Source organism: Marmota flaviventris, chromosome 15, assembly GCF_047511675.1.
Source record: "Marmota flaviventris isolate mMarFla1 chromosome 15, mMarFla1.hap1, whole genome shotgun sequence".
Taxonomy (NCBI): domain Eukaryota; kingdom Metazoa; phylum Chordata; class Mammalia; order Rodentia; family Sciuridae; genus Marmota; species Marmota flaviventris.
In genome coordinates, this window is record NC_092512.1 from 19,192,057 (window position 1) to 19,214,210 (window position 22,154).

The 22,154-nt window shown below is 38.3% G+C and overlaps 1 protein-coding gene across 1 annotated transcript in view; it reads left to right on the top strand.

Annotated features, from left to right (window-relative positions):
- The window catches only part of Sntb1 (syntrophin beta 1), a 234,014-nt gene that overhangs the window by 91,907 nt on the left and 119,953 nt on the right, over nucleotides 1-22,154 (top strand). The window contains exon 2 of the mRNA XM_027949527.3: nucleotides 6,087-6,303. Within this exon, the coding sequence (XP_027805328.1) occupies nucleotides 6,087-6,303 (217 nt within the window). The remainder of the gene's footprint in view (nucleotides 1-6,086; nucleotides 6,304-22,154) is intronic.

Here is a 22,154-nt window from a genome sequence, read left to right on the forward strand (position 1 = left end):
AATGTGTAGCAACTTCAGTATGTAAAGCAGGAAGGACCATGGAATGGTTTCACATGGCTAGAGGAATATAGAGGAAACATGACTTCACCACCCCAAACGTGGCTGCACTGTTCTCATTCTTTGCCTGAGGGTACTTAGCCTCAGGCTTTGGTCATGGATTGAAGAAGACTCAAATTGCTTGACCATAGAATTATGCTTATAGCTCATGGATAAGTCTCATAGAAAAATACTAAAGTCTCTTCCAGCGATAAGGAACGTTCCGTCAATTTCCATGTTTCCTCTGAACAAGAATCATGGGTTCTTGGACAAATCCAGTGGCAATTTTCTTTCATTTTGTTATATACCAAGTTAAGTTTCTCTATTTTTCTATAAAATAGGAAAGTAGAAATAGAAAACCTGTAAAAAAGAAGGAGTCCTCTTAAAGCGGGCTTAAGCAAGGATGTATTGATCTTACTTATTCAGAACCCATATGAGTTGTAAGCAGAAATAGTATGTGTTCTGAATAAGTCTTAGGAACAGTAATGAAGTCTTTCTTAGGAACAGTAATGATAACCTCTTTGCCTCTTTAATTTGTTTAATATTGAAAACTTCTTTTCTACCAGAGATCCCAGGATTCATTTAGGGATTTTGCTGAGATCCTAAAGACACTAATAAAAGGCAAAGGTAATATCTAAAGATCTCAGATGAAGCATGGGTTCCAAGAAACCTACACTGTTAATTGTACTCAAAGTGAAGGATGGTAATCTTATTTCTATTTGTCTTAATGGTTAAGTGCAAAGGTGTCTTTCAGCAAAACCAAATGAGGTTTCTAGAACTTGTGGGTTGATACTTTTTTTTTTAAAGAAAACACATTTTATTAAAGGCTTTTATTTGAGGGAATGAAAACTTTGGCAAGTATTTAATATACTTGCGGCCAGTGTTCTATAAATTTGATGATTATTTGCAATGAACTACACAGTCTTCTGAACCAGTTTTTCATGTGGTGTCCTCGCTCTGTGTTCACTTTGAGCATTTAGTAGTTTGTATATGCTTAGTTAGATGAATTTACTTAGACTGGCCAAATAGACATTTTAAAGATTTTTGTAAAATAAAATATACAAGATACTAGTAATGTAAACACGGTGAACAAGGGCAAATTGACACACTTTCCTACTCTGAACTCACTAATAACATTAAAACAAATCAAATAAAGCATAAAGAAACATAATGAAAAAAAATAACAGTTTCATTTTTGCTGTGTATCAGAACAAACAGTATTTGAAATACGATGTGATTTTATCCATTTTCTGCCTCCCTGATTATAATTATAATTACAACTTGTATTTGACATGAAAATTTACCTGCCATTTATTACATGTTGACTACATGATAGTAAAATCATTTGTATTCATTTATTCATTCTGTTCTTAACAGCAGCATGCATGTAATATCATACATCATACATTTAATTTATTAACTATTGACTGAAAGAAATGTAAAACTATTTTAAGATCATATTTGGCTAAAGGAATTTGGATTTGAGACTAATCTTTACTTAGCCATAGATGATAGTTTGCTTTCACAGATGTTGGAAGCAGAGAATGATACTAAAATATCTTTTTTACTTTCCCTTTTTATACTTATTACCTAATCTGACATCTCTAATATGTTGTTTATTATGATTTCTAAATATTAATTTTTCTTTTTTGGGGGGTGGGGGGACTGGGGATTGAACTCAGGGGCACATGACCACTGAGTCACATCCCCAACCCTATTTTATATTTTTATTTAGAGACAGGGTCTCACTGAATTGCTTTCACCTCACCTTTGCTGAGGCTGGCCTTGAACTCACAATCCTTCTGCCTCAGCCTCCCAAGTTGCTGGGACTGCAGGCATGCACCACTGGGCCGGCCTTTCCCCCCACCCCTCTTCTTTTGCCATTTTTTTTAAACAAGAAGTTTATAGAAAACTGCAATTTGTTTTCACTACATCCTGGGTTGATATGTTTGCAACAGGAAAATTCTTAGGCTTTCAACATTCTCTCTAGTCTTCTGGGGCTCCAATTATACATATATTAGACCTTCTTGCTTCATCCTTCATATATCTTAAGCTTTATTCTCTATTTTTCATTTTTTATCTTTGCACTACATTCTGTATAATTTTTTTCTTATCTACAATTTACTAATTCCTTCTTCTGTCATGCCTGTCTATTGAAGTTTTAATTATAATGTTGTTGTTGTTGTTACTATTATTACTATTGCTAGACATTCTGTTTCTTTTACCAATCTGTGTGTCACATTAAAAAGTAATTTCTGGAAGATTCTTTCAAACTCTTATTTGTTTCTATAAACATACTCGTAGCTTTGCAGTATATATAAGTCTGTTCTTGCTGTCAGGTTCTTGCTGTGTTAACTCTTGCTCCAGGTACCTGTTTTCTTGGGTGAAGCATTTTGATGTTATGCCAGATCATTGTCATTAAAAATGATTCATACAGATTCTTTGAAGCCTAAGATGAAATAGCTATTTTGAGAAAGGATTTACATTTAATTCGGTCAGGTCCCCATAGACTTGTGAAGTTTGGGACCTTCTTAAATCAGGTTCAATATTTAATGCAAACACTCACATCATCTACTTGCTTTCTTCCTCCTCTTCTAGGCTTCAGCTCCTTTTAATCAGGAGTCACTTCTTATCATATCTCATGGATAGTACAGTTTTCAGCTTGTGAAAAGTGACTGATAAATTTTGGTTGAATTAATAAATCTTTAAATTATCACATCTATCTGGTTAATTTATTTTCTCTGTCTTTATTCTTGGTTGGTAACTTAAAAGAAACAATCTATATTAAATATTATTCCCTATTATGCATGTTTTCTGCAAGGCATATTTGTATATTGTCTCTCCTTTATAAATTATTCTAGTGTTGTACAATATACTAGGTAAATATCTGCTTCCAGGCTAACTTTCTGCACTCCCATGCTTCTGCCCCAAAGTGTATCAACCACAGTTTCTGTGATTCCTCAAACCTTAAATGAATACTCTAGAGTGTTTCTTGGTCTCTGGCATTAACCTTTTGTGGCCCCGGAAATGGTGAAACCATCCTAACATCTTCTGTTAATTATACATAATCTCACTTTCCTCAAGTTCTCTCTAGAGTTCTGATCTTTGATTTTGCCACTGTCTTGCTCATAGGCCACCATGAGTTTTACTAGTGCCCATAGAATAGATCCAAACCTGTTAGCTTATTATTTTTGCATCCTTCATCTAAGTGGCAAAGACAGATTTCTTGAAAGAATATGATATCTACTAAATCAGACTTCACTACTTACTGACCATGTGACTCCATATAAGGTACACTTCTGAGCACTGGTGTGCTGGTATGTACAGTAATACCATACCATGAGGGATAAACTACATAAAACTGCTAGTACTCACCAGAATTAGAATAGCCATATAAGGCATTTCTTTCTAGCAGGGTTTGAAAAGGATAATAGCATATTCTTATTCGTGTATTATTGTAGGCATATGGATGCTCAATAATTTCTAGACTTTAGTTTTCTTATTAAACATAAAGTGGAACCTTAAGTGATAACTTTGGAGCTTAAATATGGGAGGATACTTGAGGCATCCGATTCAATATTTGGCACAAGTGTTACTTCATTATCCCCCTTCCAAACTCAGGCACAACTTTCCCTTTCTTATGGAATATCAATAAAAATTGTAAATTAGAATATAGTATATAAGATTGTTATTCTTATCTCTACTTTTTAAAGTCCAAGCTAGCCTTTAAGGCCAAGTTTTAATGCCACTTACTTCATGAGGCATCCCTGATTCTCATTCCTGAAATACTCATCCCACATTCTAGCCAGGATACCAATGCAACCAGAGGAAAATCTTCAACCAATCTCAGCTGATACTTGAATTTCCTATATGTCAAAAGGTATAACTCTGCAATGCACAAAGCTAAGCAGCGTTCTAGCTCCTACCAAAGTAGTTTTAGAGATGAAAATTTTATTATCTTCTGAATAGGTCTATTTATTTCACAGATAGCCTTAATCTTTCCCCCTAAATTTTCTGCATTTGTTCCTAGGTACAGCTGTGTTCCTTCTTACACACAGTGCCAGAAACAAGAATATTTCTTAAAATACTTGATTCAATAATAATCTTTCTCCTTTTGTGACTATAACCTGTGCTAACACACTGGGGACAACCATGAAGTCATGCAGTACTCTTAATTGCCCTTATATTTAGTTAAAACCTTGAAATCTTCTTTTAAAATATGTGTTTGTATTAAATGATTTCTCCCCTGCCTTGTATTAATAGGGTTGTTTTTGACATCTGTGATTAAGCACCCCAACATACATACATACTACATGAATCTGGGTATATTTCTTTTCTTATTAGAACTATTGTGAACCTGATCAGTATTTCAAACTCCTGGATTCATTTGTTTTCCATGGTTTCTTCCAAGGTACTCTATTTCTAGTATAAAACTTAGCTCATTCTATTTTGCCACATAGTTTGTGTACATTTTATGTTTGCTCTTAGGTGGGCTTCCCTAGAAGCAGAGCCTCTATCTAGGGGCTGGTTGACAATTCTGTGGTCTTCCAGTCTTGCTATCCTCTGCTGAGGAAAAAGCAGTTCTACAGAGTGGAAGTGCAGCTATGAGTTGTTCTCTGCCGAACCATAGCAGCTGGGATACAGCAAAAGGGATCCGGACACCAAGAACATCTACTATAGACACCCTGGGTTGTAACTCTCCAGTAGGGAAACTACATATTATTTTTCTTTGTATTCTCCCTAAACCTTATTTTTTATCTTTCACAGTGGAAGCACTAATTTGTGAACTGATTTATTAAAGATCTGGAGGAAATGTCTCCTAGTTTTCACTTATTGCAAACTATAGCCATTTGTAATAACAGATACCTATGAGGGACTTGGTCACTTCCCCCAACCCCCCACCCCAGCCCATGCAGCAGAGAGCCAGGGTGTGTGAATGACAGAAGGATACAGACATTCATACTACACATTCCAAGAATCTGGTTGCCCTGTCAACTCAAAAAACTGTCTAACGACAAATGCTCAAATTTAGAATAGGAAAATAGCTTCCACAATACCAAGACAAACACAGAAAAGGGCAGAATTTCAGTCTATCCCATTTATCTCTTACATTATATTTGGCCTTTAAATTTTTATTTATAAATTTACACACACACACACACACACACACACACACACACACTCACACATACACACAGTTAAACATGAGAATTTTCTAAAAGAATAGTAAATGAATAGCAAAAGCCTATTTCTTCATCATCTTGACTTTTATTTCCACTCCTAAGACTAACTATTGACTAGTATTAATCTTTTCTTGTGTGTGTATTCAGAAATTATTTAGACATACAGGCATGTATATTTGCAACTTTATATACAAAGATATAATAGCATGAGACTGCTGTCTGTTTCTACTAATAACACATCTTACAGAATCTTCTACATCAACACATCTACATCAATATCACTTTTAAATGACTATGAAATATCTTACAATTTATTTAAGCTGACATTTTTCTAGTTTTCACATCTGAAAAATCATGTTTTTTGCTACTCAAATTGTTACCACCAGAAAATGTGCTTTCTTGTGTTTGTCTTTGTATGTATGTTCTCAGCACTATTAAATTGAAGCCCTACCCTTATTTCTGGACAGAAACCTAGTCAGGGGCAGTAAACATGACTTCCAGATTTCTTGCATCTCTTTTAAATAGTACATCTTCAAGCCTAAGTTATGCTTTCTCACTCTCTGCCCATTTGTTTTCAGCCTTTTCCCAGAATGCGACTTTTAATCAGAAAAGATGGATGTTGCTATGGTTGGGAAAAAGCTACAAGTCATTTTAAACCGCAGGACACAGTCATAGCAAGTTCCTAGAGCCACACTGGTATATAATTTAAATAGTAGCATAATTATGTTCAGAGGAACAGAATTTCTGAATCTTGCTCAGAATTTAAGAGGTTCAGTATTAAGAGCTTGTCTGATGCAAGTTTCTTTCAAAGACACAAATCAGACTTTCCAGAAGTACTCAGAGCCTTTCTTGTCTCTTTGCTTGCAGTGAAGTACATGCGAGAAGCCACGCCCTACGTGAAGAAAGGATCTCCAGTGTCCGAGATCGGCTGGGAAACACCCCCTCCTGAGTCCCCTCGGTTAGGGGGCAGCTCCTCAGACCCTCTGTCGTCGCAGTCCTTCTCCTTCCATAGAGACCGGAAAAGCATCCCCCTCAAAATGTGCTACGTCACTCGGAGTATGGCCTTGGCTGACCCGGAGAACAGGTAATGAGAGCCAAAACTCTCCTCCTTATCTCAGCAGCTCCTTGGCCTCTGAGGTGAAGCAGGCCCTTTGCCAGGCTCTGCTCCTGATCTGAAAACTCTCTCTGGTTCCCAGAGAACAGCAGGAATGAGCCCCGCTGAGAGTGTGTGAGCTCCACCCAGAGCCCTGTCCCTGGTCCACCCTCCTTCCTTGCTCTCACCTTCCTGCAGACTGTGCACGCTGAGCCCTAGCATTGGAAAGACTGGAAGGATTGAAATTAGGATCCCAACTTTCATTCTTGGCTCTATCATTGCCAGCTTATGTGACTTAGTGCACATTTCTCAAATCACGGATACCTCATTTTTGTCATCTGTACGATGGGAATAATTATAACAGAAACCAGTTGTGAGGGTTCAACGGGGAAATCCAGGCGAAGTGCTCAGCATCACGTGAAGGGTTAGATGAGAGAAGCCTTGAAGCTGTTTTCTACTCACCTCCCTTTATGCTCAGGAGAGAAAAAGGAGCAGCTTCAGACCACGCCTGGAGTGCTGCTTCCCAAAGTCTGTGCATGACTTTGTCACAGGATAGAGGTATCACCAATCCGGGGCAACCAGAAGGAGTCCTGCCAAGTTGAAGTAAATATTTGGGGTAACTCCCCCCCACAAAAAAAATCTTACTTTAAATCATCTGAATAGAAAAACGTACGTGTTGGAGGAAAGCAAGAGATATAGAAAGAGCAGGAACTGAGCCAGGAAGGGGGGTTCTCCATGACCTCTGCATTCTCATTAAAGTGCTAAAAATAGGCTGGGCTCTACTGGTCCTTATTTATAACATGTGTGGGACAGCTGTAACCCACCCCAATAGGAAATATTTGGCTAGGTTCAGAGTTGCTGACGGGGAAAAGCCAAAGGGAATAGGGCAAGGGAGAAAATTGCCTTCTTGGCTCCCAGCTTGGTGTCTTTCTCTGTTCTCAGCCAGTGAGCTCACTCCAGGGAAGCTCTAGGGCCCTACTCACCTGCCCCTCCTATGTCAGTTATGCCTGCTCAGGGCTGGGCCACTTCTGAGACAGCCAGCAAGTAGAGGCAAGAGAGGAGGCAGAACAGGCCTAAGGAGTCGGAGTCCTTTGTTAATGGACTTAACTGTTCTCCATCTTGTTCCCACTGGATTTCTGCCTGTTTCGTGAGCCTGCTGTTCGTGTGTTGCTTATCCTGAGTTTCTTCTTCCCTGGCCTCTTACCCACCCAGCCAGACAAGTCTTTTCTCCCAAGAACCTGACATGGAGGCCTCAGATGGGATGAAGTGCTTGTCTTGTTTAGGCTTTGCACTAATTCATGCCAGAAATTGCTGTCTACAGGTCCATCCAGATCACAGATAAATGCTGTTTTTTAGTGGTCTAGCTAGGGTTCTAAAGAAATCTAAATTAGCTGACCTAATCGGGAAAATTCACATAAAAATGACAGATTTCTACTTTTAAGAAAAATTGAAAGACCTAGTGATATTGGTAGAGGTTTCTCCTTTGGGAAGGGAATGAATCCTCCTAGTCACCTCTGTTATCTATTCTTAGGGGATTCCATTAGTTACCTGCCTAGTGCTTTACTTTACCTGCCTAGTCTTTGACATTATAACCCTGCTTAGTCCTCTTGAGTTTCTATCATGATCTCCATCCTATAGATAAATAATTGAGGCTAAGAGTAAGTTGGTAACATCATATACCTAGTATATTGTATGATTGGGCTTCAAACCCCTGCCTATAGCATGAGTGACAGCATCAGGCAGTAACCAGTCATTTCCAGAAAATGCACAGGGACTGGAAAACTTTATTGAAGTATCACAAAAGCTATCAATACTTTGGGGAGAAATTCCAATGGGGTGATTTCTAGGATTCCTTCTAGTGGTAGACTTATATGCCATAATGTTACTCCTAGATTAGTCAATTATATTTTAAAGAATGTTTTGGTAGACATCAGGCCTGAATCAAATATTGGAAACTTCATTTTGTGTATCAAGCCTGTAGAAGAGAACAGGTTTGAAAACCTTTATGTCGGAGCTCTTCAAACCCACCTTTGTTGAACATCTGCAGGCCTCCCACGTGGGAGAGGGAGAGCCTGCTCTACCAGGGTGTCAAAACAAGCAGGACAGAATGAAAATGAGGATTTGGCTAAGCCAGAGGCTTCCCAAGGAGACTTCAGGTGCAGATGGGTCTAAACTGTTGTTAGCAAGGAGATCATGGACCTTGGTGAGACTTCCCCTGGTTGAGGAAAAGAAGAAAATAAACAAATGTTTTGTGGAATTCCAAGTATATGCTGGTCAGAGTATAGCATACCATCAGAAATGTAAAATCTGCAAAACACAACTTTATGCAGAATACAAAGACACTGCTAACACAAAGTGATTTGAAAGGTGAGAGATATAGTGAAAGCAGACAAGGCAAATGCAAACTACCAACAGCAGCAAAAAGGCCTCGATTTTGATCTTGACAAATGACCAGGTAAATTGTAGGCTCAAAAGCACAAAATGAGACAAGGAAGGACTGATTTACACTGAGGCCAGAATTCACAAGGAACATTCAATAGTTAGGAATGCATACCAAATAAGACAGCAGCAATCTTTAGAGAAGAAAGTGCAAAAAAAGAAAGAGACAGACATGCACTCATATTAGATAATTTAGCACACACCACTACAGGGAAGTGAAGGACAAAAGATAAACTGCACATAAGAGACACCAACAACATGATTCATAAGGCAGACTGGGATACATTGCAAAATCTGTACCCTCATAATAGAGAAAACATTTTCATTTCAAATCTGCATAGAACATGCACAAAATTCTCCACACATAAGGTCACAAAGAAAATACAGTAAATTCCGTAAGGCACGAGTAATGCAAATAACATCCTCTGATGATAATAGAATAAAACTAGAAAATCAATAACAAATTAAGACCTCAGAATGTATAATATCTTTCTTCTTGGACTTTTAAGGTTTCTCCATAAAATAACTCTTGGGTCAAAGGAAAAATATGAACTAAAATTGTACCATTTCTTTAAAAAAAAATAGTGATGTAAACAGTGCATGTAGTAAATATAAAAGAGAAACAAGAAGAAAAAAAAACAGGTATAAACTGTGTGGTCAGCTCAACCCATGGTGAAATCTTGGTTCGACAACATATACATGAATTTAAGCAAGAATTTCATTTACTTTAAATAGCCATCCTAGGTCCTAAGTCCTCTCATCTCCATTTTATTGACAATAAAACTTCATGAGAAGTGAGACTTGAAGCCAACAGCAAATCTGGAATTCCAGGCCTGGCTGTCACCAAGCCCAGTTTCTGAATCCTTGTTCCCACTGCCTCCAAATTCTGCACCTGGCAGAACAGCTCACCTGCACTGTAAGCCAGGAGTTAATGGTCTCCTGGGTGCTAAAACCTGAGAATTGATGACAAATGCTACAGCATCTCGGGGCTAATCCTCTCAGTTGGTGACACACAGCTGTTTAGAGTTTGCATTAAAACCTCTAATGCTCAATTTCTCAAATAGAAACAGCCATAGAACAGCAGGCAAGATTGCTGCTCTTTCTGTAAAAAAGGTCACTCCACAGGCACCGACTGCACAAGGACCTTTCCCTGCTCGTGGGTATCAATGATTACAGCATTTTTAAAATTCTACCTCTTACACATCTCTTGCTTTTCATATTCAGCTCTTTGCCTTCATAGCCGCTGCCCTGGTCCAGGCCACATCCTTAGTTCCTCAAAGTTGCTGGATCTATTTCTGACTGGGTGCTTTGTTTCCCACTTGCTCCTTCTCCATCCCCATCTACTTCACACCCTGCTAGTCTAGAGAAGGAGAGAAACTTGAAATTTACCCTTTTGATCAAATGGCTTTTTATCACCTGTGCTAACACCTGACACCTCAGAATTGCATGAAAACCCCATTAGGTTTTGGATCTTCCCCAACTCTTCAGCTCTGCGCACCTCATCCTTTATGATCCAGCAGCCCTTAAATAACTTGTAAACTTCCTATAGTTGCTTCCTGACAACTTCCTGCTCACCCATTAAGCCTCAGCACAGGGAGTCTTTTTGGACAGGATGTCCCACTACCCCTTGTGTACACTACACCTCCATCCATTCTACAGTACCTTTCTTAATGACTTGCAAATCTTTCCTATGCCTACCTAGTTCCAGAGCTTCTCAAGCTCTGAGGTACCCTGTATTTTTATTTTAGTGCCCCAGCTCTCTGGAACTTTGGTGCAAAAGTATGCATTCAAAAATATTTTGTTAATAAATTATAGATGGCATGTTTATCTTCTTTGGGCATTTTTACCTTTTCAAACATTTCTTGAATAAAAAATAAAACTTTCCACTAAAATAACCTTGAGATAGCAGAATAAATAAAATCATAACTGTATGTTGACAGAGGTAGGGAACTTAAAGAAACCAGACAATCCATTACCCAAGTCTATTACTGGATTGAGAGCAGCTATACCAACATGGGCAGTTGACAAGGTGTCAGTCACAACCATGTGCTCTACTACACACCAGAATCCCTATAGGTTTTCCTGGTTATAGTATAGAGAGAAATACACAACCACTCTTGGAAAAAAAAGTATGCATCTCTGTTTGTGGTGAACAAATGAAAAACATCACAGAAGTTCCTGTCCTCTTTTCAAATAGAAAAGCTCCACTCAACACACTTGGTGATTTCAAGGGGTCTGATATGTTCCCCATCAGTGATGTCACCACAATCCAGCACCTGAGATTAAGCCACAGAAGATCTACAGCTTGATTCAGAGCATTATGAGAGTGAATTCCTCTCTAAGAGGTAGACACACATTAACCTCATAGCCACTTACAAAGGATACATGATCTCACTACATGAGAAATTTAACTGTCATAGGAGTTATTTGGTGAGTGTGGAATCAATACAAGAGGTGCTAATAGATCTGAAGAAGTATATTTTAGACAAGGAAATTGGAGGCCCTTCCTTCGGGGATGGGGAGAGCCTTGTCAAGGTGACCATTATGTAAATTTCTGCTTTGCCAAGACTCCCTCTCCTTTGAGCTATACATAAATTAGCCTGGAGCTTCCCCATGAGGTGCTCCCCTGTCTTTTCATGGCTAATTAATCCTCTTCATTTCACAGGGTTTTTTCTTCTGATGAGGATCAGTAAATTGGGTTTTGCTTATGAAATTTAATCACTTTCTTGTCCCAGCTTCCTGATATTGCTCTCATATCACCTTGTTTAAGAGATTTAGATAATCTCAAATATTAGTTACACACATAGTCTTTAGGTGACTACCAACAAAAGAATAATTGTTTTACTAATTTAACCTTTTTTCCCTCTTTCCCAGCATTTGGGGGTGCATTATTGCCATCTATATCTAATATAGAGTTCTCAGCTTACACTCATTAAACTTTGAATACTATTGAAAATTTCCATCATTGAGTTCATCTAGAATGGAGATTCGTTAGCTGCCCAAACCTGTCTTTTCTTCTCAGCAAGTCTGTTTGTGAAAATCGTTTCTCCTCTGAAGAGACTAACACAATAAGTTTGTTTTTATTTTTTCATCCTTGGTTAGACAGTGGCATAATGGTGGCTTCATAACCAAAATTAATGTCAAGAGGTCATGATTGACACCACATTTTAGAAACAGAAGAAACGTGTAAAAACAATATATAATAGTATGAGGGACACATTTTAAATATCTAAAATGGAGGTACAAATGAAATACCTCCTAAGATCATTGAATCTCTAGATTTGAGGTTAGAAAATATGGGTTTGAATCTCAGTGTCATTACTTATACTCTTTTACTTTAGGTAAACTATTCAGTCTCTGATACCTAGTTCCTTACCTATTATGATCTGAATGTCTGTGTCCCCTCAAAAATTCGTATGTTGAAACCTAACCTTCAATGCAGTGGTATTAATTAGGTCACACAGTCACTCACTCATAAATAGCATAGTGCCCTTATAAAAGAGGTTCAAGGAAGCCTGTGTGCCATTCCAACATGTAAAGACATGTAATAGATGCCGCTTACGAAAACCTGGCCCTCCACTAGACACCTAGAATTCCTAGCCTCTAGAACAGCAGGAGATAAATTTCTGTTGTTTATAAGTTACCCAGGCTAAGATATTTTATTATAGTGGCCTGTAAAAGACTAAGACAAAAATTGGTGCTGAAAAGTGGCATATTTCTATAACAAATAAGTAACTGCATAATGTGTGGAGGCTGGAAGAATTTTCAGGTACACTACTGTGAAAGGAAACTTAAGGGTGATTCTGGTGCAGGCTCAATAGAAGAGGGGTATAAAAAAATCTTCAGTCTTCTTAAAGATCACTGAAGGGCCCTGGAGAGAACATTAGTAAAAATTTGACCAATAAAGGCATTTCTGGTGAGGTCTCAAAAGGAACATGATATTAGACAATGGAGAAAGGGCCATCTTTGTTATAAAGTGGCCAAGACCTTGGCTGACTTGTGTTTGTGGTGTAGGAGTATTTTCAGGGATGAACTAGGATATTTGACAGAGAAATATTTAAAAGTGCTGAGGGTATGGCATGGCTTCTCTTGACTGTTTATAGTAAAATGCAAAAATGAGAGAAACAAATCAAAGAGGAGATTTACAATCAAAAGGGAAGGGGAATTTAAACATTTGGAAAATGCTCAGACTGGCCATGACATAAAGAATGAAAAGTGTGTTCAGACAGAACACAAAAGGTATGCCAAGAAAATGTTTGCTAAGAAGATAGGTATGGGTAGGTGAAGCCAGAAGCTATTATTCATCAGGTCAGTGGAATAATGACTCCAACGGCATTTCGGAGATCTTTGCAGCCTCTTTACCCATCACAGACTCAGAATGCCCAGGCCTTGAGAACAGAAATGTTTAAAGCACCTGATCCTCACAGTATGGTACAGCACTTCTTGGCTGCAGGCCCAAGATTCCAAAGTGTGGCACAGGCTGTCCCTCTGGAGGTCACAGGTAGCAAACTTGGGTGGCATCTGCATAGCACCATCTCTACTGGTGCACATGGTACCCAAACTGTTGGCCATGGCTGTCACTACCTAGATATCAAAGGATGTATAGGAGAGCCCCAGGTCCCAGGCAAAGAACTTTCTAGACCATTACAGAAAGCCCCTACTAAGTCAAGACCCAGTGGGACCATGGGAGCAGAGCCACCCAGCAGACTTCAGAGCATAGAGCTACTAGCATGCAACTCCAACTTGGGAGAGCTGCAGAGAAGGGACTTCAAACCATGAGAACTGCCACATGGGCTGTGCCCAGCAATGCTATGGGACTGGTAGCTTCCTGAAACATCACAGTGGCAAAGCTTATAATTGGCTATGTATATCATGAATAAAAGTCAATGTTCTCTTTTTATTCAACTGTAATTTTAAAAAATAAATTAAACAGTTACCATTGCATTCAAAACTGAAAACAAACAAACGAAAAAATAACTGTGAAATTATGGACTGTCCTCTACCACCAGAAATACCATTATAGTCATGATTTGTCTGTCTGTCTGTCTGTCTCTCTACAGTTGATTCACAAATGAAATATTTTGTTACTGGAGAAAGGCATAAAAAGAGGTATATTTCTTAAAATGGTCTCAGTGTTTGACCCTACAATATTCATAGCTGCCTTTGAGAAATATAAGAAGTAGAATATGTAGTAACATTTCAACTGTTGTCTTAAAAGTGATTGTGATGGGGAAATGCAGGGACGTTGGGTTGCATTAGTCAGATGTTTGAAATAGGAAACAAGTCCTAAATAGGAACATGATTTTTCAGCATATACAGTGAATGAGACTAGGAGACATCGCTTGGTCCCACTTATAACACACCTAACACAATAGGCCATATGCTCCCTTTTTAAATATGTCTTAAATAAAAATTTCAATGCCATCAAAACAATAAAGGCAGAGAGTTTAAATTTCAAATAAAACTACAAGATTTATGTGTTTCAAAGCAGTAGGAGTTGATTATTTATTTTGTAGCCTATTTGGACCAATCTAGGTCCTTACCACTGAGGTGTGGGAAAGTTGCCCACATTGATGTTGTTTTGTTCCCTCTGTTTTCTTAGTCACCTTCCTGGAAGGATCTTGGTCCTCCTAGATGGTGTCCTAAGTCTGATTCTTTTTCCCCTATTTCCATCTCATGGTTTTATTTTTTGACCCTTCCCATGAACGTATTTTGTCTACATTTCACCTATAATATTTTTGCTGTCCGAATGTTCCTTTTTCATAGAATTTCATTCTTATTTTAAGGATGACACATTTTTTTTTTGTCAATTCTTAGAGACTATTAATTAGTTTTTGTGTGTGCTTTCTGTTTCTCCATTCTGTTTGTTTGGATCCTCACCTTTGCTGTTGGAAGTTTCCTCAAACGTCTGCTGAGTCTTTCTAGTCTGTTTTTTATTTAGACTGAGAATAAGAAACCTGTTAAAACCTATGTGTGTGTGGGTGGGGCTTGTCAGTGGTGAGAATTCTTGTAGAGTTGTTGCTTGGCAAGCCTTCCTTATTAACAGGCACCTTCCAATTCTGCAAATGTCAGTGTTAGAGAAGTTTTCTCTGTGTCTATTCATTCACTTAGGTAGGAAAGAATGATCCAGTCTCTTTCCTCGGTTGTGGATGAGGGGTGAAAAATGGGAGAACACCCAGCTGCCAGCAGCTGCACCCTTGTCCTCAGCCCTGACCCTCTCCATGGGATTCGGAGCCTCTGAAGGTTGAGCACGGCCCAGGGGCCCCCACCTGGCTGAAATCCTTTCTGTGCCCCTTTAAGTTGGTAACTTCCTCTGCTCTACAGAATCAGTTTCCTGGCTCCAGTGCTGTCTGTGCTCCCAACACATATTGGATTCTTATTTTTCCTCCTCTTTGGGGCTTAGACCTACTTTATAGTCTTTTTACAAGGATCTTATAAGGGAGGAGAGATTTACATGAATGGCCAAGCTGCTGTGTTTTTCTCAATAAGAATCTCTGCATAATTTACATCTTTGTATACAATAGAGTGCACAAAAGATTCATTTTAATGAGCATAAAAGCAGTTTCATAGCCTTGTTATTTTTAAGAAAATCTATTTCCTTCATAAATAAACTTCAGCATTCATACTAATTATCATACATTTTTAATCAGTGGGGTATAAATTAGTAAGGTTTCTGTAGCAACAGTAAGCTAGTTAAAAACCGTCTCTGGTTCGCCTTGAGAGAAGAAGTTGAGGAGAGGGCTCACTAAGCACCAAGCCACAACTGCATGAAGACACAGTGCCACAGGAGCGTATTGGGGCTGATTCCTGTACTGTACACACCAACCCAGGAAAATTTCAGTTTCCCTTTCTGAAGAGCTCTTAGGTTGAACTTGACCATCTGGGAGCTGAAGGATTTTTGCTAATGTAGAGTCTCAAAATATAGGTCTTGATCCTTTGCTCTTGGTACATTAATTGAACACCATTTGGTTTGCAAATAGCTGCCCCAGGATTTTCCAGCTGAGTTAATGAAGCCTTTGAAAGTAACCTCAATGCTACCATGATAGCTATCACCTACACTAACGGTTCCACTAGGGGAGAGGGGGCTTCACAGAGGACCTCTGTCCTCCCTTTTTTCCACAGGTGTGGAATTTTGTTTTCCATAGTGGGGAAAGGGTTGGGGCACTTAGCACTACAAATGTATTTAAAGCAACTCCTATTTGGACATGTAAGGCATGTGTCTATCGACAGACACTTCCTTTGCTCCTAAATAATATCAGAAAAGGAATTTTGACATCACTGACATGTTAAATCTGATTGAGATTGATATCTTTTTTTTTTAACTTTAAGACAGACTGTTTTGATCCTCTAAGTTCTATGATAAATGTCTTGTTTGTCTTTTGTATTTACCACAGCTCTTAGGACAACACATAGAAATCATTAAATACAGTCCAGGTTCTATCAGGACACAGGTGTCACCCCTGAAGGATTAACTAGTGAATGTTTAACGGGGACTTTATAGAAAAGAGCAGCTATGTTAAATGCACCAACAAGAGATAGGGAAGTGCCCACAGTTCAGCAGGAGCAGGAGCCTGATACCACCCCTTGGCCTGAGAAGCAAAGGGAGCAAGTTTCTGTGACCTTGAAGACAATATCCTGGGAGAGGGACAGTGATTCAGTGGGGGGCTGGGATAAGTCCATACCACAACCTTTCTTTCTCTTGGCCTGGAATCTTCTGTTGATGCTTCCAAGTAGCTATACACAAAAGGAAGCCAGAGGCTAGGGGGTTTAAGTGATGCCATATTCCCTATAGAATTTGACCTTTTGGAGCACAGAGCAAGGAAAGAAAGGCAGATAATGGATCTAGAGGGGGAAAAAATCACAAAAGTCTATCTACATTCTGCCTTTCTGATATATATATTATGAGTGATAACAAGGTATAAGAAAGTTGGTTCACCCAGACGCTCCATTCCCTAACACTGTTGGATAACAACATTATGTTAGACAGCCCCAGAACAATTATGGAGGTTTCTATTTAATAAAAAGGTGTCATGCTCCACCTAGAGTTTTGTTAACGATTATTTTTGTTGCTGTTTGTTGTTGTTGTTGCTATTGCTGTTTGTTATTCATTTTAGGGATTGAACCCAATCCTTTCTAAACTTTTTCAAATTTGAGACAATAAGTTGCTGAGACTGGCCTCAAACCTGTAATCCTCCTGTATCAGCCTCCCAAGTCGCTGGGATTACAGGCATGCACCTCCATGCCTGGCCCATTTCTTGTAGCCACCATGACGTAAGCTTCATAGGGAAAGGATAATCAAGAGGCTTCAAGGATAAACAGAATTTGTTTTAGTGGAGCTAGAAGCTTCGTAGTCAGTGTAGCAGGAGGGGACAGGGCAGCTTGGCCCTTGAATGGGCTTGGGATGGGCTGTTTGACTCTCCTTGGAAAGTGTGGAGGTCTACCAAGAAACTTTCTTCCATTATGACAAAACTCTAGGCTGGAGAAGGCACAGGTAAGAGTGCTGCTGTCACCATTCCAACCTGGTTTTGACAGTGAAACATTTATAAATAGGCATCACACAGACAGGGGGAGCTATCAGGAGAGGCAGCAGGTCCACCTGAGCAGTAGCCTTTCATCAGTGGGAATCAAAACTCTTGGCTGCGAAATTTTAACATTGACTTGCTCTCACCAAAAGTGCCAAATTATTTACCCTTTGGTGCACACTTCCAATGTGGTGAAACACACCTCTATTGTGAAACACACAGTAAATGCCAAGTAATGCAATTTGTTTTCATGGCCTGTGTTATTAAACATTCAGACAATCGGAAAATGCTTCTTGGTGTTACCTGCAAAGGGAACACTAGATCCGGAAGTTAGAATTCATGGAGGTGTTTTCTCAAAGACTCTTGCAATATATATATTTACCACATAGATTGTGCAGTCATGAAAAGATGATTGACTTTCAGGCCAGGCCAATCTGGCTTTGATTATTAATTTTTCTACCTATAACCCAGGTGATTTCATGAAATTTAAATTCTTTGAATTTTTAAAAACTATATGAAATAAGACTGACAATTTATGTATGTACTATTCTTAGAATTAAATAAGTCAACAGCTAGAGATACAGCTTAATGTACAGTACTTGTCTACTGTGCATGAGGTCCTGGGTTCCATCCCTAGCACTGCAAAAAAAATAATAATAATAATAAATGAGTTGATATATGCCTAATGCCTGGGACATAGTAGGCACTTAGCAAATATCATCTCTTCCTGTTTCCCTCTTCTTTGAAAAATGTTCAACCTACTAAAAGATCCTTCCAATGCAATAAGGATATGTTAAAATTTTTTTAGTTTTATTAAGTGCTGAGAAAGCCTGGGTAAGATATTGAGTTGAAAATTATCAAACAGCTGTTTCAGTAGATGAAAACCACACCATGATTTTATATGTTTCTGTCTGATCCTGTATCTATAGTAGCTGACAGTTTGAAGAACTGGGTCAGTTTGCAAATAGCATTTTTAGATTAATTTCTCCAGGAAACACAGAGATAGGCTTTGAATCACTAAAAAGGTGTAGAATCCTACCAAGGCCACATATGGCTATATAGAAATATTCCAATAAGCTTTGCTGGCACAATTCTGTAGCCTGCTGCTAGATATGAAGAAAGGAGAGTGGCATATAAAACAGGGTGCATGAGCTGGAGTGGAAATTTGAACTAGAACATTCCTGCTGATATCAGAGTAACCAGCAGGATCCTGTGTACTTCCCTGTGCATCAGGTGTCCAGTCTTCACAACTGTATTTTCATTGTCGTGTGTACAAAGTTATAATAGGTGCTGTTCACAGCACAGAACATATATTTTAGTCATCTTTTCCTACTTCTGCAGACTCTCTTCTCGCTCCATTTCCCTTCCCTTTTTGAATCCTGTGTAGCGTGACATATGCACTATTTTGAGTCAGATACTTACAATTTTTCTCTCCATGAAAGAAAAAAAGAATTTACTGGTATATGTATATACTAGCATTGAGCTAATTGAATAATGAAAACTCAATAAAAACTAATTCAAATGTTTTCTACCAATTAAAATAATGCAGTATTCTGGAAGATTAAAATATTATTAGTAAACTGCATCTTGGAAACAATGCAATTATGGGGTTTTTTAAGTGTTTAAGGACATTTTAGTAGGTCTAACCAATAAATATTCATTCTTAAAATATCATAAACATCGTCTAAATTACTATTTAGGGACTTTGAGAAAAAAGACCAAGGAATTTCTCCATTATTAAAACATAAAACATTTGAAATCATTTCTAATACTTTACTACATGATAATGTTATAAGCCTGAGCACTTCTAAAAATTATTGAAGTTGTTCCATGCTGCTCCATTGCAAGTGGATCTTTTGATCTGCTACAAGTTTAAAAGTCACTGAAAATGCAATTGACTTTGACTTAGCTAATAACATTTGACCAAGTTGTGAAGTAAGGGCAACAGAAGAAGAAAACCAAATGCGCAAAAACATGACAGTGGGTAGCATAACTCATAATTCTTAAGAGTATGGAGCTTTGGACTCAGACAATCTGACTTTGAATTCAGGCTGTCAGGTCCTCACTGTGTAAACTAGGACATGAAACTGATTACTCTATGCCTCAATTTCTTGTGTAGAATGAAGATCAGGTAACTCATCTCACAGGGTACTGTCAGAATAAAGGATATGATCCACAAGAGGGATTTAGCAAAGATTTTTTTTATGGCATATGCGTTCCGTAAGTGTTGTCAGTTATTACTAGAGGAGGAGTAGATTACATAATTGAAAGTAGATTGGACCTCATTATTGATTAGGAAACTGCATATTAAAATGAGATTTTATTTCTCCAAATTAGAGCAGCAAAATAGATAGTTTGTTACCAAGGGTTGGCAAGACAGTGAAGAAACTGGTACCCAATAGATGGGAATACGCCATTAGTTTTGCCTCTCTAAAAAGCGGTTCTTGATGAGAGACAGAAGTAGACTGTAGAATTTAAGAAAAGGAAGATACGTACATGCAGCCCCCCCTCTTCTTATGAGGAGACATTTTTTCATCATTGTCATTTGTATACTCCATTACTTGAAGGCCATTTACCAGAACATTCTCAGAACATTCTCATTTAGGTATTATATTTTGAAAACCAAGATAAGATCCAAGTAAACTGAACACACAAAGACCTCCCCCCATCTTTGTGTAAAGGCTCCTTATTAATCCAATAACAGACACTACTTTTCTGTAAGTCCCTATAGGCCTTTGAATTGAATCTCTACTTAATAAAAACATCCATGTGGTGTCCATTATAAAAGAAAACAATGTTTACAGCAGCTGAGAATTATTGCTGTCTTAGAAGTCTGTTTGTTGCAGATTGAAGAGAGTATTGCTTCAAAAACAGAAGGGCACAGGTTTCAGTGCTCCCTCTCTGGGATCCTGGTACTTTATTTTACTTTTCTAATCTTCAATTAATCTATCTATAAGATGAGTATAATAGATCTGCTTTTCAAAGTTGTTACACAGTTTAAATGCCTTTCAAAATGCACAGCCAGTGAGATGGGTTTTACAGGGAATATATAAAGCCACTGAATGGAAAAGGCACACCTTCCACTCATGTGGATCTTATCCTGAATTTTTGCAGAATAGATTTGTTATAAAGTTCATTTACAATGTTTTTAAAGCTAAATCATGAAGTTTCAAACATATTGATGCTTATAGTTGTTTTAGATTAAAACAACTGGACTCAGCACTAAGTTCCAAGCTCAATATTTCAACAATTAAATGTTCTCATAGAAATTTATTAGAAGATATTTATGGAACGGTATTTGGAAAATATTAGCAGTCAGATTACAAGAATAGAAAGGAAAAGGAACCAGTCTATATAATCTAAGCAGAAAAGGATCTAATATAAGGAATTAGTTGCCTACAAAACAAAATCTTAATACATTTTTATAAACCAATCCTATTGTTCCTGTCCTGATGGTCAGCATATACTAAGAATCTAGTCAAACGGATTCATATTTACTGAGAGACACTATTCTCATTAAGTAAGCAATGAATCTTTAGTAAATGATTTTTTATTTCCCTATTCCATATATATATTTTTCATACATAGCCTAAAAGATGCCATATTATTTCCTTTGTATTTTAAGTCATCCAAGCGAACAAGCTTGACCCAAGGGGAACAGATGAAAGACCACTGGGCCTTTTCACACTTAGGGTGTGTGAAAAACTTCCTTTGCTGTTATAGCTCCTGCTTTTAGAGATTGTTATTATTTGTGGCTGAACCTCTTTCCCACATGGTCTTTAATTTTTATTTATTCATTTAATTTATGCTGGGGATTGAACTCAGGGCACTTAACCACTGAGCCGCATCTTCAACCCTTTTTGTATTTTTATTTAGAAACAGGGTCTCACTGAGTTGCTGAGGGCCTTGCTGAGTACAGAGAATGGATTTGAACTCATGATCCTCCTGCTTCAGCTTCATGAGTTATTGGGATTACAGGTGTGCACCGCTGTGCCTGGCTCCCTCAGGGTCTAGAGGATACTTTTGTGTAAGAGAAATCCTTGCTTCTGTTTGCCTCTGCAAAACACCTGCACACATACATGTAATTCTACCATAACCAGATTCTGTCACAGCTAAAAATCCTAGAATTCCTGTGTATGTTCCTGGCCTTTCTTCTGCTTTCCTAACATAATCACTTGCCTTTGAAGACAGGATTGCTAATCATGGACAAAAAGAACAGAAACTTGAAGATAGTTTGCTCCCGTATTTGGTCTCACCTTTATTTACCCTTTCTCTCAGATTTTCGTCTGATTTGACTTCTACTATAATACTCAGACTTTTACTTTTTAAAAATCTTGTCCTTGCAGTGTCTGTGTGCAAATAAAATAGGTAATAGGTTTTAAAATACCGCATAAGCTATTTAGAGGCTTAAAGAGGTCATTAAAGAGGTCCTTGCATCTTCAACTCCATCACTGGGGCCTAAACAAACCCACAGTTTGAAGCTGTTCAGCAACTGTGTACTATAAGCTTTCCTACCTGGACCACATGTGTCACCCCTTGGTAGGTATTACCATGTGGTACTTTTGCATCTATCCCTGACTTTATTTGATTGGCATCTCATTGTCTTGTGAGCCCCATGAGTGGAACAAGCTTATTTTCTTGTGCTCATCATACTACCCACAGCATCCCGCCCAGTGACTGGCTCAGAGTAGGCTTTGAATAAATATTCATTGTATGAATGGACTTATGGATGAATGGGCTGATGGGTGGATGGAGGAAAGGGAATACAAGGAAGACCCAGGAGACAGAGATGAGCTTCTCAGCCTCTAGTGCAACATTCCTATATCTGCATGCTGTCTTGAACAGCACCAAATTTTGTTGAGAATTTCTTCAGCTGTGATC